General features: G+C 38.1%; 1 protein-coding gene across 4 annotated transcripts in view; it reads right to left on the bottom strand.

Annotated features, from left to right (window-relative positions):
• Positions 1-19,114, bottom strand: part of ECPAS (Ecm29 proteasome adaptor and scaffold) — a 126,479-nt gene that overhangs the window by 75,899 nt on the left and 31,466 nt on the right. For all 4 annotated transcript variants that reach the window (XM_030822293.1, XM_030822332.1, XM_030822234.1 and 1 more), the window contains 5 exons: positions 15,534-15,664; positions 8,518-8,634; positions 6,426-6,544; positions 4,523-4,672; positions 1,073-1,241 (listed from right to left, as the gene is read on the bottom strand). In XM_030822293.1, the coding sequence (XP_030678153.1) occupies positions 1,073-1,241; positions 4,523-4,672; positions 6,426-6,544; positions 8,518-8,634; positions 15,534-15,664 (686 nt within the window). The remainder of the gene's footprint in view (positions 1-1,072; positions 1,242-4,522; positions 4,673-6,425; positions 6,545-8,517; positions 8,635-15,533; positions 15,665-19,114) is intronic.

The raw sequence follows: 19,114 nt of genomic DNA, 5'->3' as shown, positions 1-19,114 counted from the left end.
TTTTTTGTATATTTTAGAAGAGACAGGGTTTCACCATGTTAGCCAGGACGGTCTCGATCTCCTGACCTCATGATCTGCCCGCTTTAGCCTCCCAAAGTGCTGGGATTACAGGCATGAGCCACTGCGCCCGGCCTCTGTTAATTCTTTACCTTTCTTACTTACATAATAGTTTAAGGAGAAAAAAAGATCCATAAAACATGAAGAAGGAAATCAAATCAATTATATCCCTCACTCAATAAAACATTCTATAAATTTGTGAATGGCAAGAATGCCCCACTTGCCTCTTTTTCCCTCTCCTGGGAATACTGTTTTAATCAATGGTCACTTACATTTCCCAAAAAAAAAAAAAAGGATCAAATCATTTAGACTGCCATGGAGAAATAAAGGAAGGATTAGAAGACTAACCCATGTTGCTTGAATTCCAAAATAATTACATACTGATCTCATCTGTTCTTCCCTGAAGTGCCTGATGACAGACACAGTGAGGCACCTTCTCTGTAGAGCACCATTTTTAAAAGCTGCTCAGAGAACATCTGTGTCCTGTTTAAATCCAGAATAAAATTCTTAACACCAATTTTTAAATTCCCAAGGAGTAATATAACAGGGAGTCATGCTTTTCCCCACATTGTCACCTGTGAGGTGCTGGGGCTCCTCACTTTACATAAAATATACAGCCCTTAAAAGTTGAATAATGTAAGAAAAATTGTATTTTAACTGCACCATAAAAGCTAGATGATAATTAAACCTATAATTTAAAAATTAAAATGACAAAAGTTAAAAAATAAAAAATAAAATGACAAAAGTTAAACATATTCAATTTATAGGCGAGTTGTGTTTTATACTTGAAATATGTAAGCAATATTAGGAAAACTAAACAGCATGTCCCACTCCTCCCTGCCCCTAGGGCTTAATAAATAACTAACATGAAAACAACACATTACATCAACTGCTTCTTTCAAACATTTCACTGGAAAGCCTGAATATACTAGAATTATGTTTTATATGATTCATGAACTTCATAGGTGCAAGTGTCCACAATCAAGTACTATTATGAGCAAGCACTCTGTGATACCTGTTCCAATTGTTCAGGTGTCCATGGGTTATCACCAATAACTCGTTTAGCTGCATAAAAGCTCATTCCCGGAGGAGGCTGTGGGATTCCAGAACCGCCACCACTGTTTGAAGAAGAACCCTGTGCTGAAGATGAATTTTGGCGACTCTGGGATTCATTTAACACGTAACTGGAAAGGAAATAACACTTTAACCCTCTATAAAAACACAAGCATTTACATCTACATATGTATACAAAACATTCAATCATATACTGTCCTCCTACTGTACTTTACTAGAAGAATGAACACTTGAAATTAAAATTTCATCATAAAAAAAAATTTTAAGGTATCTAGAAAAGGTGTATCTTCAGCAAATCAACCAGAGAGCACGTCATTTAACTTGGTTACAAGTGAACTACAACCGTTACCAACAATGAATATAAATATTTTGATCACTCTCAATCTCCTTGCTCTAATAGCTACTCCAGAATCACCACATTTTGAGTTTTGAGCTGCCAAATATGGGGAAAAGTTTGTAGACAAAGGGGACTGGGAGTAGCTATTGTACTATACCAAAAGCAGAGTATTTTTACAGTCGTTCTCATTTCTACGAAGTTGTAATTCCCCTTCAATCCACCCTGAACTGAGGTCTTTATCCCTACATTAGAAAACCCACTGAAACCTCCAAACGGCCACATAAGCACATAAGCACATACCACATAAGCACATAAAGTCCCCAAAATGAAAAAACTCAAAAGGGCCCAAAGAAGAAAAGTTACACAAGAACTAACTTTTCCCATTACATGTTCAAAGCCCTCTGCACCACTTTGGTTAATTTATCATCCCTATTTCATTTTAGCTTCTATGGAGAAGTAAGATCTCCAAGAAATTCATTTTGATCCAATTAAACTGGTATTACTCATCTACAAAATGAAGTTTTTGATATAAATATTAATTCAGATCTCTTAAAATTAAAGATCTATGCTGATAAATTCCATTATCATATTGGATATTATAATAAAATATCCACTATAATACAAGCTCAAGAAAATACTTAGAACCTGATAGGATAGTAAATTATTCCACATTACTTACATATCACATTCATTCAATTCCTAAATTTATCTATTTTTTAAAAATCTCTTAAGAAATCACTTTAATGTTATTATATGAATGACCCAAGTTCTCATTAGTAAGAAAAATGTGAGGAATCACTGGCTTGGTTACATCATGTTCCTAAGATAAATGTGAATTTCAAGGTTTATCTACCAAAGCCATCATCACCTGTCATTCTGGCTGCCTCCTGATTTAACAAATACAAAAAGAAGTTTTTTTTATTTCTAAGTTATAGCAAGACTGGTGGCATTAAGTAAATCAATCAATAAGTTAATACATCTTAATACTGCATAAAACATCCTAAGGCTGGGTGTGGTGACTCAGGCCTATAATCCCAGCACTTTGGGAGGCCAAGGTGGGAGGATCACTTGAGTCCAGGAGTTTGGTGACCTCCTATCTCTACAAAAAATACAAAAAAATTAGCTGAGCGTGGTGGTGCGTGCCTGTAGTCCCAGCTACTCAGAAGGCTGAGGTGAGAGGACTGCTTGAACCCAGGAGGTCAAGGCTGCATTGAGTTACCACTGCACACCAGCCTGGGCAACAGACTGAGACCCTATCTCAAACAAACAAACAAACAAACAAACAAACAAACATCATCCTAAACACAAGACAGAGGAATATAAGGAGATGTAAGATCGAGTCTCTGCCATCTGGGGTAAGCTGAGACAGTAACAACCTAACACATGTAATAGCATCTGCCATTTTATCAGATGCAAAGAAACTGCTGAGAAATAAGAAATGATAATAACAGGTGGTGAGAGTGAACATGGAGTGACTGAAGGCCCAGAAAACTGGGCTTCCAAATAGGAGGGGCAGGAGGAGAACAAATGTGTTCATCACACCGCATGAACTCTCATTTCTGGATTGAGAAACAAATGATATGGAGCCCCACATGCCTAGCTTATCATGTACACATATTTTTGTGATCAGGAAAGAAACAAGATGAAAACAGCATTTTGGAAAAATTTATCTGGCAGATGGACAAAGTAAGGAGACCAGAAGTAGATCACAATCTGGGCTCCATGCCAGAGATCAAAGCTACATGAAACAGGTCTCAACTGCAAGGGGCTCACCATCTACTAGGGGGGATGGAAATGCCTACAATGCAGCAAAAACACACAGTGGCCATACAGGCGGGTGTTTCGTGTTTTTATGACACAGAAAATAGTGCAATTATATCTGCCTAGGGCAAGAAATTTGTCAGAGACAAACAGAGTTGACCCTTAAGCCAGTTAGGGATGCTTTTTTCTTTTTTTTGTTTTTGAGACAGGATATTGTTCTGTCACCAGGTTGGAGTGCAGTGGCATGATCATAGCTCACTACAGCCTCAACCTCCCAGGCTCAATCAATACTCCAGCCTCGGCCTCCCAAGTAGCTGGACTACAGGTGCATGCCATGAAGCCTGGCTAATTCTTGTAGAAATAGGGTTTTGCCATGTTGTCAAGGCTGGTCTCAAACTTCTGGGCTCAAGGGATCTGTTCCGCCTCCGCCTACCAAAGTGCTGAGATTACAGGTGTAGCTGTAACCTGCACCTGGCCAGGATGTTGTTTTTCAAAGTGTCTTTTTGCTGTTTTCTTTCTTTCTTTTTTGAAGAAGCATTCTAGGCAGACAGAAAGGCATTCTCTTAAAAATAAACAGCAAGGACACATAAGCATGCACGAAATGCATGAGTGTATTAATGACTGGATATGAGAAACCAAGGATTTTAAGGTGTTGCCTGATGAGATCTGTGTTTTCAAAATCGGGAAAAGCATAGAGAGGGGGCGTAGAGAGATTTGAAGAAGTGGAGCCGCTGGGAAAGAATTATGACAAGAGTTGAAAAGAGGCAAAACTAGATGATAGCAGTGGGAAGAGTTCCAGACACAGCAAGGAGAAGGAAGGAGGCATTATGCAAATAATGTTGCAGCAACAAAGAAGAGAAAAGCTGGAGACAATTTATCATTGTATGGCTAGGTGGCAAAGAGAACCATCATAGCATTAATAGTAAATTTAAAAGAGAAACTTTTTTTTTTTTTTAGAGAGTCTCGCTCTGTTACCCAGGCTGGTCTGAAACTCCTAGCCCCCAGTGATCCTCCCATCTCGGCCTAAGAGGAACTATTTTTATGGGGAAAGACTGATTTCATCTTAGGCAGGTAGAGTCTAAAATCGCAACGGCAACTCAGCATTTGTAAAGCCGATAAGCAGTGGAGCTGAAGTTTAGAAGAGGTTTAGAAGAAAAAAGTCTTTGTAAACGTAAATGGATGTTGAGATGCATTCATTTACTAGTGAGAGTTTAATCATTTAAAATAGTACTTAACTCCCTGCAGTAAAAGCAGTCAAGAACAAGGTTGCTTTGTTTTTATTTTTTAACTCACCCATAAGGCATCAGAAGGACATCTAGCATGAAGTCCAAAAGCAGCTGCACAGTCTTTGGTTTCTCAGCAAGATTAAACGGAGAAGCTGATTTTGATGATTCAACAGGGTATTTCATGTGAAAAAGGGTTGGTATTAAAAGATGCATTAAGCTGAAAAAACAATTACATTTATTGCAACTACTTAAAAAATGAGATTTTTATACATGCAAAACACAGACAAAATAAAAATCACATAACAAAAACTGGCAGTTTTAAGCAAGAGACATTCCTTTTCAGCACCACTAATTTACAAAGTCCTAATCTAGGGACTGGCCTAGAATTCTTTTTTATTGAAAGCTCAGTATATTGAGTGATGATTAGCATTTAGCCAATCTGGCTCATGACTAAAATTATCCGAAAAAAATACATCAAATGGGCTCAGTGTTAATATCTGAAGTTTCCACAAGAGATTTTATATGAACTCTTAAGTAAAGTTCCACTTACTTGCCTTTTCAAAAAGAATTACTTTCCAGGTCGGGTGCGGTGGCTCATGCCTGTAATCCCAGCACTTTGGCAGGCCGAGGCGGGCAGATCACAAGGTCAGGAGATCGAGACCATGGTGAAACCCCATCTCTACTAAAAATACAAAAAATCAGCCAGGCATGGTGGCGGGCACCTGTAGTCCCAGCTACTTGGGAGGCTGAGGCAGGTGAATGGAGTGAACCCGGCAGGCAGAGCTTGCAGTGAGCCGAGATCGTGCCACTGCACTCCAGCCTGGGTGACAGAGTGAAACTCCGTCTCAAAAATAAATAAATAAATAAAAATAAAAGAATTATTTTCAGTCAGGCACAGTGGCTCACGCCTGTAACCCCAGCACTTTGGGAGGCCAAGGTGGGCAGATCATCTGAGGTCAGGAGTTCGAGACCAGCCTGGCCAACATGGTAAAACCCCATCTCTTCTAAAAATACAAAAAAGTTTGCCGGCCATGGTGGCAGGCATCTGTAATCTCAGCTACTCAGGAGGCTAAGGCAGGAGAATCACTTCAACTCGGGAGGCAGAGGTTGCAGTGAGCCAAGATTGCGCCATTGCACTCCAGCCTCGGCAACAGAGTAAGACTCCATCTCAAAAAAAAAAAAATTACTTTCCACAACTAAAGTTATTCTAAAAATTAAAAATCAATCATATTAATATTTTGAATACAACATTAAAATTTCCACTGCATGAATTTAAGTAACAGGCCTCAGTAATTCCTTTCATTAACACCTTTTGATACTGTTAAAACATCTGAAAATAATTTCAAACAGTGCTTGTAATGTCTATTAATTTTACTTGTAAACTTCTTCTGTATTACAGTGTTTCTTTAAAAATGAATATGCTCTAAAAGGTGAACTGAAAACATGATTTAACTCCATCTTTCCTCTATACTTCTGCACTCTTTATCATGATTCTCACTATGACAGAGCTACAACAAAGAACTTTTGCCTAAGCCTAGAAACAAATGATGCTATCTAAAACCCTTTTCACTTCACCAGCTCCCAAAATAATACAAACGAGTGCTCTGTTCCTTAAGAAAACCACTGTGAAACTATATCTTCCAAGATAGAAATGTTTTGATGCAAAGGATTTTTAATTCTAATTTTTGCAATCACGTAAAATTAACTGCTTCAAGATAACTAGCCAAAAAAATGCATAGACTTAGATAAATGTTAGTTCTGCACATTTTTCAATGTTCACATCAAGAAATTTTATGATAGTATTAACAAAACAGTAACTTTGAGGTACCACGGAAAATTCTATTATTTGTCAGCTAAAACAGCTCAAGACCTCCCCATTTGCTCAAGTAAAACCAAGTATGTGAACTAATATTTGAAAGGCAGTTGTTGACTCCTGTAGGAGGGAAATTAGATAATTGAGGAAACCATACCTATCCTGCTGTGGCTGAGGCTTCCCTTCCATGGCAGTAAGAAGCGTAGGGGCCAGTTCACATTGTTTTTCCACTGGTAGGCGAGGATAGCCCATTTTAACATAAATTATAGTAAAATTCTGATGCAATAAGAGAAAAGTGAGTGAGTGTGAAGGAAATACTCTATGATTTCAATGAAAATATATGATTGATAACTTAAGAGAGTTATGGTTACAACAAAGACATTGTAAATGTGACTCATCCTCCCTCCACATGTTTATTGCACCTTTACCAACTATTGTATCTCAGAGGAAGAATTCCAGTCCAACTTATTCAAAATGCTTGCTTTAAAGTAGGCCTAATGTGAGGTAGCATGGACTAATCTAAAGCATTCATATATGCAATTCCTTATCATGGAGAAGAAAAAAATAATCATTCAACCTATTTACACCTACACACTACATATTAGCATCAGATCTCCCAGCCTGTTGCATTAATCCTTACAAGCTAGGAGGAGATCAGGTGTTGACAAATCCTAGGCTGCCATTTCCCACCAGTCAAATGACTAAAACAAACTTAGTATAGTGCAGAACTCTGTGGTTCCTCACTCCAGTAACTCACCAATGCATGATGAACCAAAGGCAACTGAGTGCTGTGTGTTTGTGCAATGCTGAGCATCCCAAATTTGAAAATCTGAAATTCGAAATGCTACAAAATCTGAAACTTTATGAGTGCCAACAAGACACACAAAGGAGATGCTCCTTGGGGCATTGCAGATTTTGGATCTGGGATGCTAAATCAGGTAAGTATAACACAAATATTCCAAAATCCAAAACACTTTTGGTCCCAAGCAATTCAGATAACAGATACTCAACCTGTATCACTATAATCTGTGTAAATACTGGATTTTAAGCAAACCCATAAATACATATTGGATTTACAGATAAGATTAAGATTTGCTCTTCTGAAGCTTTTTTATTTTTTTCCCCCCAAGACGGAGTCTCGCTCTATCACCCAGGCTAGAGTGCAAGGGCACAATCTCGGCTCACCGCAACCTCCACCTCTGAGGTTCAAGTGATTCCCCTGCCTCAGCCTCCCAAGTAGCTGGGACTACAGGCATGCGCCACCACGCCCGGCTAATTTTTGTATTTTTACTAGAGATGGGGCTTCACTATGTTGGCCAGGCTGGTCTTGAACTCCTGACCTCATGATCAGCCCGCCTCAACCTCCCAAAGTGCTGGGATTAGAGGCATAAGCCAACATGCCTGGCCTCTGAAGAATTCTTTACTAAAGTAAATGGGCTTCATAAGATTACTTCTTTAAATAAATTGTATTTGGCATTTTTATTGGCACACAGTGTTCCTATTTGCTTAAAGAAAGGAAATGTGTAATTGAGCCAAATATCCAGAACAGGCACAGACAAAATGACGTCTGGACCAGTAACAAGCTCCAAAAGGTTTGTGACTCCAGATGTTAGATAAGATTCAATCGATTCTGCCTCAATGCTAGCAACTACAAGGACCAGAAAAAAAAATCACCTGCCATCACACAGCATCAACATTTTTTACATTTAATTTTTATGAAGACAACACTTTAAAAGGAGTGTTTCTTACCAGACTCAGATTTACTCCACTTTATAAAAAAGATATCTTTCTGAATATATACATCAAAAACACAAAAGATTTTTTTAATTCACTTTCATGTATCTTCTTGCCATTTTACTCATTTTTTTCTTCCATTATGCTTTATTCGTGCCCAAGCCATATAACATTTCCCTCTATTCAGACCCATCTCATATAGTCTCTTACCAAAAATCAAATCATTCTTTTATATAACAACATACCTGACAAATCATTTCACCAACATTCCTTTGCCCAATGTAAACAGCCATTCATCACCCTGCTACTGTAAAGTAGCATTTCCTCTGGATTGCTACTCAGTGGAAAAACAGTGTGTCATTTAAAAAAAAAAAAAAAAAAAAAAAAAAAAAAAAAAACTCATGTTTCATTTAGAAGTGGTCTAAGGTGAAATTCTAAGCTTGCCAATATGTTGATGACATCTGATAAATGTTAGGAAAGAAAATTTACTATAAGTCAGATAATACAACACTCACTGTGACAAAGGAAACTGCAGCAGGGTCCTGGTACTGAACCAACAGTGTCTCTACTGGAAGTTGTATTTTGGGGCGGCTTTTTATACGTTTATTCAGATGGACCAGCAGTTCCATTACCTAAAATACAGAGAGATGGGAACTGAAGTTATTGATCATATCTTAAATACCACTCACCTTAAAATTCATTTCTCAGATGTTATCTATGTTAGTGAATAGTAGCTACTTTGTTCTTTTAAAGGGTGTAAATTTTACATCCCAGAAAGGGAGTAAACACTATATGAGTCTTGTTCAAAAATACTGTCTCCCAAAAATCTATGCACTAGTGAATTTCTTTTTTTCTTTCCCAAGACGGAGTCTTGCTCTGTCGTGCAGGCTGGAGTGCAGTGGCACAATCTTGGCTCACTGCAACCTCCGCCTCCCCAATTCAAGCAATCCTTCTGCCTCAGCCACCCAAATAGCTGGGACTACAGGCGCGTGCCAGCATCCCCGGCTAATTTTTGTATTTTTCCACCATGTTGGCCAGGCTGGTCTCGAACTCCTGACTTCATGATCTGTCCGCCTCTGCCTCCCAAAGTGCTGGGATTACAGGCGTAAGCCACTGCGCCTGGTTTTTTTTTTTTTTGACACGGAGTCTCGCTCTGTTGCCCAGGCTAGAATGTAGTGGTGCGATCTCAGCTCACTGCAACCTCCGCATTCTGAGTTCAAGCAATTCTCCTGCCTCAGCCTCCCGAGTAGCTGGGATTACAGGTACCTGCCATCATGCCTGGCTAATTTTTGTATTCTAGTAAAGACGGAGTTTCATCATGTTGTCCAGGCTGGTCTCAAACTTCTGATTTCAAGCAATCCGCCCACCTCGGCCTCCCAAAGTGCTGGGATTACAGGTATGAGCCACCGCACCTGGCCAAGTGAATTTATTTTTACAATGTCCTTTAGTTAAACAAAGTTGAAATCCAAGTTGGGCCTAGACTGAAGCATGTTCCCCAAGAAGAACGGATTATTGCAACACACCATGAATACTATGAAAAGAGAGAAATACAAGATACAGTAGGTTTCCAGAAGACAAAAGTATCTGCTACATCAAGAAAGACTTCAAGGAGGAAGCGACAGCAACACTGAGTCCTAAAGATTTAATGAGTTCCAAGCAGAGTATCAGTTATAAGAAGGTACGGGGCACACTGCATCTGACTGAAGCCCAGAACGATAAGAGTTCATAAAAGCAGGGTCTGGATTACAAAAGGATTCTGGCAAAATGCTGGGGCATTTTTATTTTTGTCTGGGAGTTGTTTTTTGTTTGTTTTTATTATACTTTAAGTTTTAGGGTACATGTGCACAACGTGCAGGTTTTTACATAGGTATACGTGTGCCATGTTGGTTTGCTGCACCCAACAATTCGTCATTTACATTAGGTATTTCTCCTAATGGTATCCCTCCCCCAGGCCCCTACCCCCCGACAGGCCCCAGTGTGTGATGTTCCCTGCCCTGTGTCCACATGTTCTCGTTGTTCAACTCCCACCTATGAGTGAGAAGATGTGGTGTTTGGTTTTCTGTCCTTGTGATAGTTTGCTGAGAATGATGGTTTCCAGTTTCATCCATGTCCCTGCAAAGGACATGAACTCATCCTTTTTTATGGCTGCATAGTATTCCATGGTGCATATGCGCCACATTTTCTTAATCCAGTCTTTCATTGATGGACATTTGGGTTAGTTCCAAGTCTTTGCTATTGTGAATAGTGTGAGGCATTTTTATTGTATTCTGAATATCATCTGATACTATCAAATAATTTGTAAGAAATAACAAGCTTCCTCTCCTTTAAGTGGGAAAAGAGAGCAAAATAGGAATTGACAAGTCAACAGTTTGCGTGGATAGAAAGGGATGTACAGAGGCTCATGTCAAATGGCCTCAATTATACTACAATAAAAAGATTATCTGCCAACGGAAAAGAAATCGAGCATTGAGAAGATTTTTAGAAGGCCTTGCCTAAGAAAGACTCAAGAGTTTAAGATAATTATTCTGCAGGGCCAGGTTTACACTATTCTCCCTCATTTCTGAAATTTGTGCTCTAGCCTCAAAGCATGCACAAGGAAAGCTGTAGAGATGTTTGACACTGACAGCAAAAAATTCCAAGAGATCTAGAGCAATAATGAAATAGGTGAATTATGTTTAAGAATAAAAACAACTCTGTAATCAATGTTTCTTGAATGAATGATAAAATAGTAATAATAAAATAGCTAATATTTATCACACAGTTTCTATGCACTCTTCCCCCAGGCACTCCTTATCTAATATGATTCTCATGACAACCAGTGAGGTGGTGTCATTCCCATTTTATAGATGAGGAAGCAGAGGCCCCAAGTAAAGTAACTTGTCCAAGGATACTGGGCCAGCAAATAGCAAAGTCAAAATATGACTCCAGAGCCCATTTTTTTTAACCTTTTCAAACACTGATATTTGAACTCACATCAGCAAAAGTGTTTGTCAGTGAGACATGATACCTTCTAAGAAGCTGGAAACTTGCATTGTCATCCATACTTCATCTGAACTTCCTACCTGTCCTGGATCTGTGACACCACTAGGCGACAAGAGAAAACAGGACAACTAGTCTAAAGGAAAGAGCCCTCTTCTGACGTTCTAATCTAGGCTGATTCCTAGAGAGACTCTATAGAAAATTATTATCGATGGAGACAGAGAATCTTGCCCACAACTGCATGCTTTTTTTTAATAATAAATTTATTTTGATTTTTTTTTTCCAAGACAGGGTCTCACTCTTGTCAGTCAGGGTGGAGTTCAGTGGCATTATCATAGCCAACTGCAGCCTCGAACTCCTAGTCTCAAGCAATCTTCCTATCTTAGCCACTGCAGTAGCTGGGACTGACTACAAGCACATGCTACCATGCATGGTTTTTTTCTTTCTTTTTGGTAGAAATGAGATCTTGCTATGTTGCCTAGGCTGGTCTCAAAAGATCTTCCAAGCTCAGCCTCCCAGAGTGCTGGGATTACAGGCATGAGCTACTGCACTTGGCCTATTTTGAATTTTAAGTGGATTAATTACTTAATTTTCTACTAGCATTATTTTCACGTTAAATATTAGCAAATTTCCTAAATATGGTTATATCTTGTCTGGAATCCTCCATAAACCAAGAAAGATTTAAAAATCACTTGTGGAATTCAGATAACATTTCAAAGGCTACTGTAAAGATTAAATGAAAAGTCAAAGAGTTTAGCACAATGCTTAATATATAACAGGCTATTTTAGCTGTTTGATTCCATTTCCCCTATTCCAAAAGTTTTCCAACTTAACCAATTTGACATGCACAAATAAAAATGCTATTTTATTAGTATAAATTAAATATATTAAATATATTAAATTCAAAATGATTACATTTATCCTTATTACTTTATTCTGTTTTATTGCTTTTTAAAGTTATAATAGAAAGATACGTTTATTATAATAAATCAAGTGGAAAATCTTAAGCATCCCTCTTCCCTTGTCCTTTCACAGCCCCTCGAAGACACCGGTGTTGACAGTTTGATAACATGAAAGTGAGAGAAGGAAAGAGAAGGAAAGAAAGGGAGCGAGGGAAAGGACAAATAGACCAAGTGATAAAACAGGTTAATAATCACATATATTTCAAAATAGCTAGAAGATCTAAAATGTTCCCAGCCCAAAGGAACAATAAATAATTAGGTGATGCGTATCCTAAGTACTAAATTATTTGATTACATATTACATACATGTATCAAAATATCACATGTATCCCCATAAATATGGTATAATTATGTATCAGTAAAAATTTTTCTTAAAAATTTAAAAATAGGTTAATAATCACAATAACTGATGTAAATGCCCTCAACTCAAACCTCAAAAATATGTGACATTTCCATTGTACTAAGAGATACAGCCAAAGTAAATAAGATTAAAATTGCAGGCTGGGGCAAATACTTTATCAAGCAGACATAAGGAAAACAATGGTTAACAATACTAATTTTGGATAAAACAGGTTTTGGAGAAAAAAACCTTAAATGGAATTAAAAAGATAAAAAATATATATAAAATACTATAATTATTAATAAAGACAAGATGTTAAACTTGTACATCAAAATGCAGCAAGCCAAGATTATTAAAACTGAAAGAAAAATCATAAAAACTGTAACAGCAGTAGGACATTATACTTCAGTACTACCAACTTATAACAGGACTGGAAGACAGGTTCAAGACATGAATGCACAATGTTACTAATGAATGGCCTTAGCGCATGCTGAGCTCCATATTCCACAAACAGGAAGTATTCTTTTTATCTTCTGAAAGGCTTTTCTTACAAACATTAGAATACACTTTGAAGGACTGTAACATTTGCACACTATGGTCTCTGGCCAGAATGCAATAAAACCAGGCAAATTTTATATCAAATATTTTGAAACTAAAAACAACACTCTTATAAATAAGTCAAAGATAAAATGACTAAACTGCACATCAATATAACTATTATATATAACTAAAATAGTCATCAAAGAGAAATTCATAAACTGAGGTCATTTTGGGTTCTTTTTTTTTTTAACATATTATAATTAAAGAATAAAGCATTTAACTTGATGGCCAAGCTTATATTTTGAAGTTCAAAAGCCCTGGGTTCAAATCCTGGCCCAACCATTTGTTATCTGACCTTAAACAAGTTCATTCATCATTCCAAGCCTCAGTTTCATCTGTAAAATGGGGATGCCTACCTCACATAATCTCGTGAGTCCTTAGCACTTTCCTTGACACATAAGAACCACTGCCAGGTTATTATATAAATTAAAACTTTACACAAGAAAAACATATCTAAAAAAAGAAATAATTTGAATAAAAATAGAAAAAAATACAGTTAAAAAGGGAACATTAATCTAAAAGCTGAGTTTCCTTTTAAAATGGCCCATTAAAAGGTTAAAACTTTGGTAGTAATAAAATCAGAAACAAGAATAGAATTTCCCATTTGAAATAATGATAACAGAATATTAAGAATAGTATAAAATTATGTGAGATACGCTCATCTGCTTCAGTAAACATTTAAAATCTATATGTATTCCATAACATCATGTTGTAAACCTCAAATATACATAATAAAATTTATTTTTTTAAAAAAGAATAATAGTATGACAGAAGTGAATGACACACAACGGAACGTTTAAAGTAGATGGACAGAGATGAATGACTTTCTATAAAAAGATAAAATACAAAGAAACAAAAAAAAAATCTAAGATAAGTAAATGAGTTAAAAACTACTGACGATACTAAGCCTGGACTAACGCAAAAGTTCCCTGTTTGCTCTCCAGGTCTCCACTCTTGGCCTCTACTCCAAGTCTTTCTCCAGCCAACAGCTAGAGTGATGGTGGCACTACCATCAATACCCTTTCAATCAGTGCCCCTGGAATACCTCTTTCCTCCTATCAGGCTTCCTCTCATGCACTGGGGACATCACTGTGGCCTTCTCCAATTTCCTGAAGGCATCACACTCTGTCCCAGCTCAGAACACCTGCATAGGGCCTATCTTTAATGGCCTCCCCCATCTCTTGGCCTGGCTACTGCCTGCACGCCACAGAGGCCTCCCCTTATAACCCACACTTAGCCTAAATTATGTCCCAAATATATTCTTTCATAAAATCCTTTCCTTTTCCATCTTGGCATGCATCACAAATTATAACTATGTACTATTTGCCTGACTGTTTTATACTGATTTCCCCAACTAGATGTTGTCATCATTCATCACCATATTCCCAAGACCTGGCATATAGAAGGCACTCAGTAAATATTTGCTAAATAACAGAACTGATAAGGCTAAGAAAGTAAACAGAAATCAACTCATGAAGGGCCTTTTAGACCTTGCTATCCTAATGGTAAGAGAAGGCCACAGAAGGGTTTTAAATAGAAGAGTGACATAATCAAATGCACATCTATCTCAGCAAAGAAGGATTAACTGCAGACATGCCAAATATATGACAAGAATGCCCATTCCCTCCTGTAAAGAGACATAAACATAAAAGACATTCCTAAAGATACTCTTTCTGCACTGAACCCAAATCAGACCTTGGAATCCCTCTCAGGACAGACCTCCAGGAAGTCACTGCCAATTACAGTGGCCCAAGGAATAAAACCTGACCATAGCTCAAAGACTGGATGACCTATTATAAATATACTGGAAGACTAATGAAATATTCTACAAATCAAGGGGAAAATGTTCCATGTAGAACAGTTTCGTTAAAAAATGAAAATACTGGCCAGGCACAGTGAATCATGCTTGTAATCCCAGCACTTTGGGAGGCCAAGGCAGGTGGACTGCTTGAGCTCAGGAGTTCGAGACCAGCCTGATCAACAAAGTGAAACCCTGTCTCTACAAAAAATTTAAACATTAGCCAGGCATGGTGGTCTGCACCTGTAGTCCCAGCTACTTGGGAGGGTGAGGTAGGAGGGCCTAAGCCCAGAAGATCAAGGCTGCTGTGAGCTGTGATTGTGCCACTGCACTCCAGCCTGGGTGACAGAGTGATATCCTATCTCAAAAAAAAAGAAAGAAAATCAAAATCTGATGTGACAGTTATCCAACTTTTTGTAAGAGTACTTTGCAGAATCCTGAAACAGGAGCTATACAATATTTTGCTTAAATTTTTATTTTGCTTACTTTTAGTTAAGGTTATAATCATTGTCAACAATTAACTAAAGAATATGTTTGCCCCATTACCACATGCCTTTCATATTGGAATCAATGGCATGGATTTGAGATGTCTCCATACATTCCAGGATAATTATCTCAATTATATTATCTGACACTGATGCCAAGTTGACAGTTGGTGCTAAATGCAGCTGTGCTAAGGATACAAAAGCTACTTTTAAATCATAAAGGCTGGTTCTAGACTTACTCTCCATTTTGAAAGGCCATAATTAAGATCACAAACCTAGAATTCAATAATGGGAACAGAAAACTCACTTGATAATGTATATTCACTTATTCATCATTTAATTCCCCCAGCTGTCCCAACATGCTTACCTTTTTACGTACTCCTTCTTGGGTGCTAGACAGTTTGAGCAAAACAGGAGGAAGGAATTTAGATATAATATTCTGTAATTGTTCATCTGTTTCAGCATGGCCAAGTCGTAAAAAGACCCGTTCAAGCTGATCTATAACATAAAAAGAAAAAAAAAAGAGAACTTAGCAAGCCAAACACAACTAAGACCAATTATTTTTATAGCCTATTCCTTTTTCCTGTACTGCAATCCTTCAGTCAGGACTTTAACCATACATAGCCCTGTACAGATATTTTGACACAGCAACAAAACACCACCAAAAAGGTTAATTGTTCTATCCTGGTCTACCCTTTAGAATGGAAGAAAACAAAACCAAGAACAAAAAAATTCTCTCCCACATGCAACGTTATTCAGTTTTAACTGGATACTGGAAAGGATACAATATTTCTGAAGGCATCTTCTGGAACCAGTTAGTAGAGCGAGGCAGCAAAACTTTAATCAGATACCATCAGTTATTAGGGACAATATATCTATCACTGGTGAAATCATCTTACTGATGAAGTTTCTCCAAAGACAGGATCACTGCCCATTACTGTGTTAGGGTTACCTAGTTCAAAAGAAACAGCCAAGTTTCCCCAAGAAAGCCACTATGAGAGACATATGTTAAGTAACACCATGGGGATACTCTCAGCAAAACCCAGACTGTGATAAACTTGAGACAAGGCAACTTCTTCAACCAGTACACTGCAGTGGCAAGCGGGAAGATGGGGATGAAAGGGGAGCCTAAGCAAACAACTAGATATTTGATTTTAAGGAATTACTGTTAAAATTGTTTTAGGTACTATAATGGTATTGTGGTTTGGTTTGTTTTTTAAAGGTCCCTACAAAAATTGTCAATGGGAATTACGGAGTTTTCTAAAGAGCTAAAAATGTTCTATATTTCAATCTGTATGATTATAGAGATAAATACATTTATAAAAATTCATCAAACTCTACACTTTCATACCTTCTACTGTATCTACTATACTTCAATTTAAAATATATATTTAAAGGAGTCTTTTTTTACACATAAAGATGGAAACATTTGCAGGTGAAATAACAGCTAGTAGAATTTTCTTTAAATAATGAGGAGACACTGGGGAGGGGTTATATAAGTAAAACCAAGATTGCCACTAACTGATAATTATTCAAGCTTCATAACAGATACTGAGAATTACTATTGTGTTTGCCAGAAATTTTCCACAATAATTTTCTAAAGGAAGATAGATTAGATAGATATAGATTGCTCAATAGATGGATCAATGACAGAGATGTAGATAGATACATGGATAGACAGACAGATCAACAGATCAATCAATCAGTCCTGAGAGGGGCAGAAGCAATGACATCCTAGTAGCAACAAGCATACCTAACACCCAGAATTGATCTTGTTTTTCAATACCATTCTCCAGTAAAAGGAACCAAGCTCCTGGGAAAAAGGTCTGAGTCTAGGGATTGGGGCAGGCCAAAAACAAGATGAGCCTGAAGCGTCTTGTAGTGCCTAAAAGGAAATGGAACATGGGGTCGGGCACAGTGGCTCACGCCTATAATCCCAACACTTTCAGAGGCCAAGGAAGGAGGATTGCTTGAGGCCAGGGGTTCAAGACCAGCCTGATCAACACAGAGACACCCCCACCTCTACAAAAAAAAAGAAAAAATTAGCCAGCCTTGGTGGCGAGTGCCTACAGTCCCAGTTACTCCAGAGGCTGAGGTAGGAGAATTGCTTGGGCCTGGGAGGGTGAGGCTACAGTGAGCCATGATGGTGCCACTGCACTCCAGCCTGGGTGACACAGTAAGACCCTGTCTCAAAAATAAAGAAATGGAACATGGAACAAGTCAAAGGGATATAGGGACCAATCTGAAAAAACTAATGGCCCAAGCCATGACAATAGAAGGAACAAAATAAATAACAGCATTGGATTATAAGCCAAAATGTAAATCTACATGAGTCCATACTGATGGAAATAATTATTGAATGATGAAAGAAATTAGGGGGGAAGAGGCAAATTTTTCTTATAGGAAGAATTCAAAATAATATATGTGGCTATTTCCCCCTACAGGAGGTGGAGCTTAATTCCTGCCCACCCTCCCCCTTGAGGGTAGACTAGATTTAGTGACTGCTTCCTTAGAATACAAAAAGAGAGAAATGTTAACTTCACAGTAAAGAAAACTGCCAAATACTATCTTAGTCCAGTAAGAAGGTAAACTTCATGATGTCATGCAGATATCACGTGTCCCTGAAATGATGTGAGAAGAAAGGCATTTTACCCCTCTGGTATTCATAACAAAAACCCGTAATCCAAATCTAATCATGAGTAAAACAACAGAAAAACCCAAACTGGGGGACATTCTATAAGACACCTGGCCAGTACTGCTCAGGACTTTCAAGATCATGAAAAATAAGAAAAGACTAAAAAACTGTCTCAGACCAGAGAAAGCTGAAAAACATCACAACTAAATGGTCCCTTGCACAGGATCCTGGTGGGGAAAAAGGACATTAATGGAAAAACTGGTAAAATCCAAATAAAGTCTCAAGTTTAGTTTAAAAAATTAATAATAAAAAGAAAGAAGGGAGGGAGGAAAGAAAGGCTCAATCTGAGACTGCCAGTGATTCTATTTGATAAATGCTGAATGCTGCTGTAAAAGAAGTTCTCAGGAATGCTGAGTTCAACTCCCAGTGTTTGCAGAAGTTACAGGTAAGGGAGCAGCTCCTTAGTGCCTTACAGCTCTTAGGCCATAGAAACTACAAATTTGAGCTACAGAAACTGTAAAAGAATTCTTCTGTGGACAAAGGCAGAAAATTAAACTCTTCATAATAAACTGACCTAGAGAATCTCTGTCAAAGCTAAAGAAAACGGTGGGGGGAGGTGGGGGGGTGCGACGGCAGGAGGGTGTGGAATATCCGGTCCCTGTTCCTTTTCATGCAGTCATTTGGATGCTTCTATGTATGCCCAGCATAGCACCTAACATCTTCTCTCCCTCACGAGACAGGCAAATGTAACATCCTAAACACAATAAAATTATGAGAACATGGGAATGGGAAGAAAGAGCACCCACCACCACGTGAGAGGGTCCTGCTAAAACAAGCTGGGTACACCAGAGGAAAAGTTTAAGTAAAGCCTTCTACCTTCTTTGAGGTGAATCAATCTAACACTGTTAGGTCATCTTTACAGACCCATCTATGCTTAAATAAAAGATAAGCTTGTTCAAGTTTCACAAAAAGGAAGAAAGGTCAACATCTACAGATATAACCAACTGCTACATTTTTCTTTTCCTTTTTTTTTTTTTTTTTTTTTTTAAATAAGACAGGGTCTTGTTGTCACCCAGGCTAGACTGCAGTGGCGCTATCACAGCTCACTGCAGCCTCAACTACCTGGGCTATTCTCCTACTTCAGCCTCCCAAGTAGCTTGGACTACAGGCCTACGCCACCACACCCAGCTGATTTATTTTTTGTAGAGACAGAGCTCTCTGGTCTTGAATTCCTAGTCTTGAATTCCTGGCCTCAACGCAGAGGCTGGTCTTGAATTCCTAGTCTTGAATTCCTGGCCTCAACGCAGAGGCTG

Source organism: Nomascus leucogenys, chromosome 1a (assembly GCF_006542625.1).
Source record: "Nomascus leucogenys isolate Asia chromosome 1a, Asia_NLE_v1, whole genome shotgun sequence".
In the NCBI taxonomy this organism is placed as follows: Eukaryota; Metazoa; Chordata; class Mammalia; order Primates; family Hylobatidae; genus Nomascus; species Nomascus leucogenys.
Note: the sequence above shows the minus strand (reverse complement) of the source record. Positions and strands in the feature narration are given on the sequence as shown.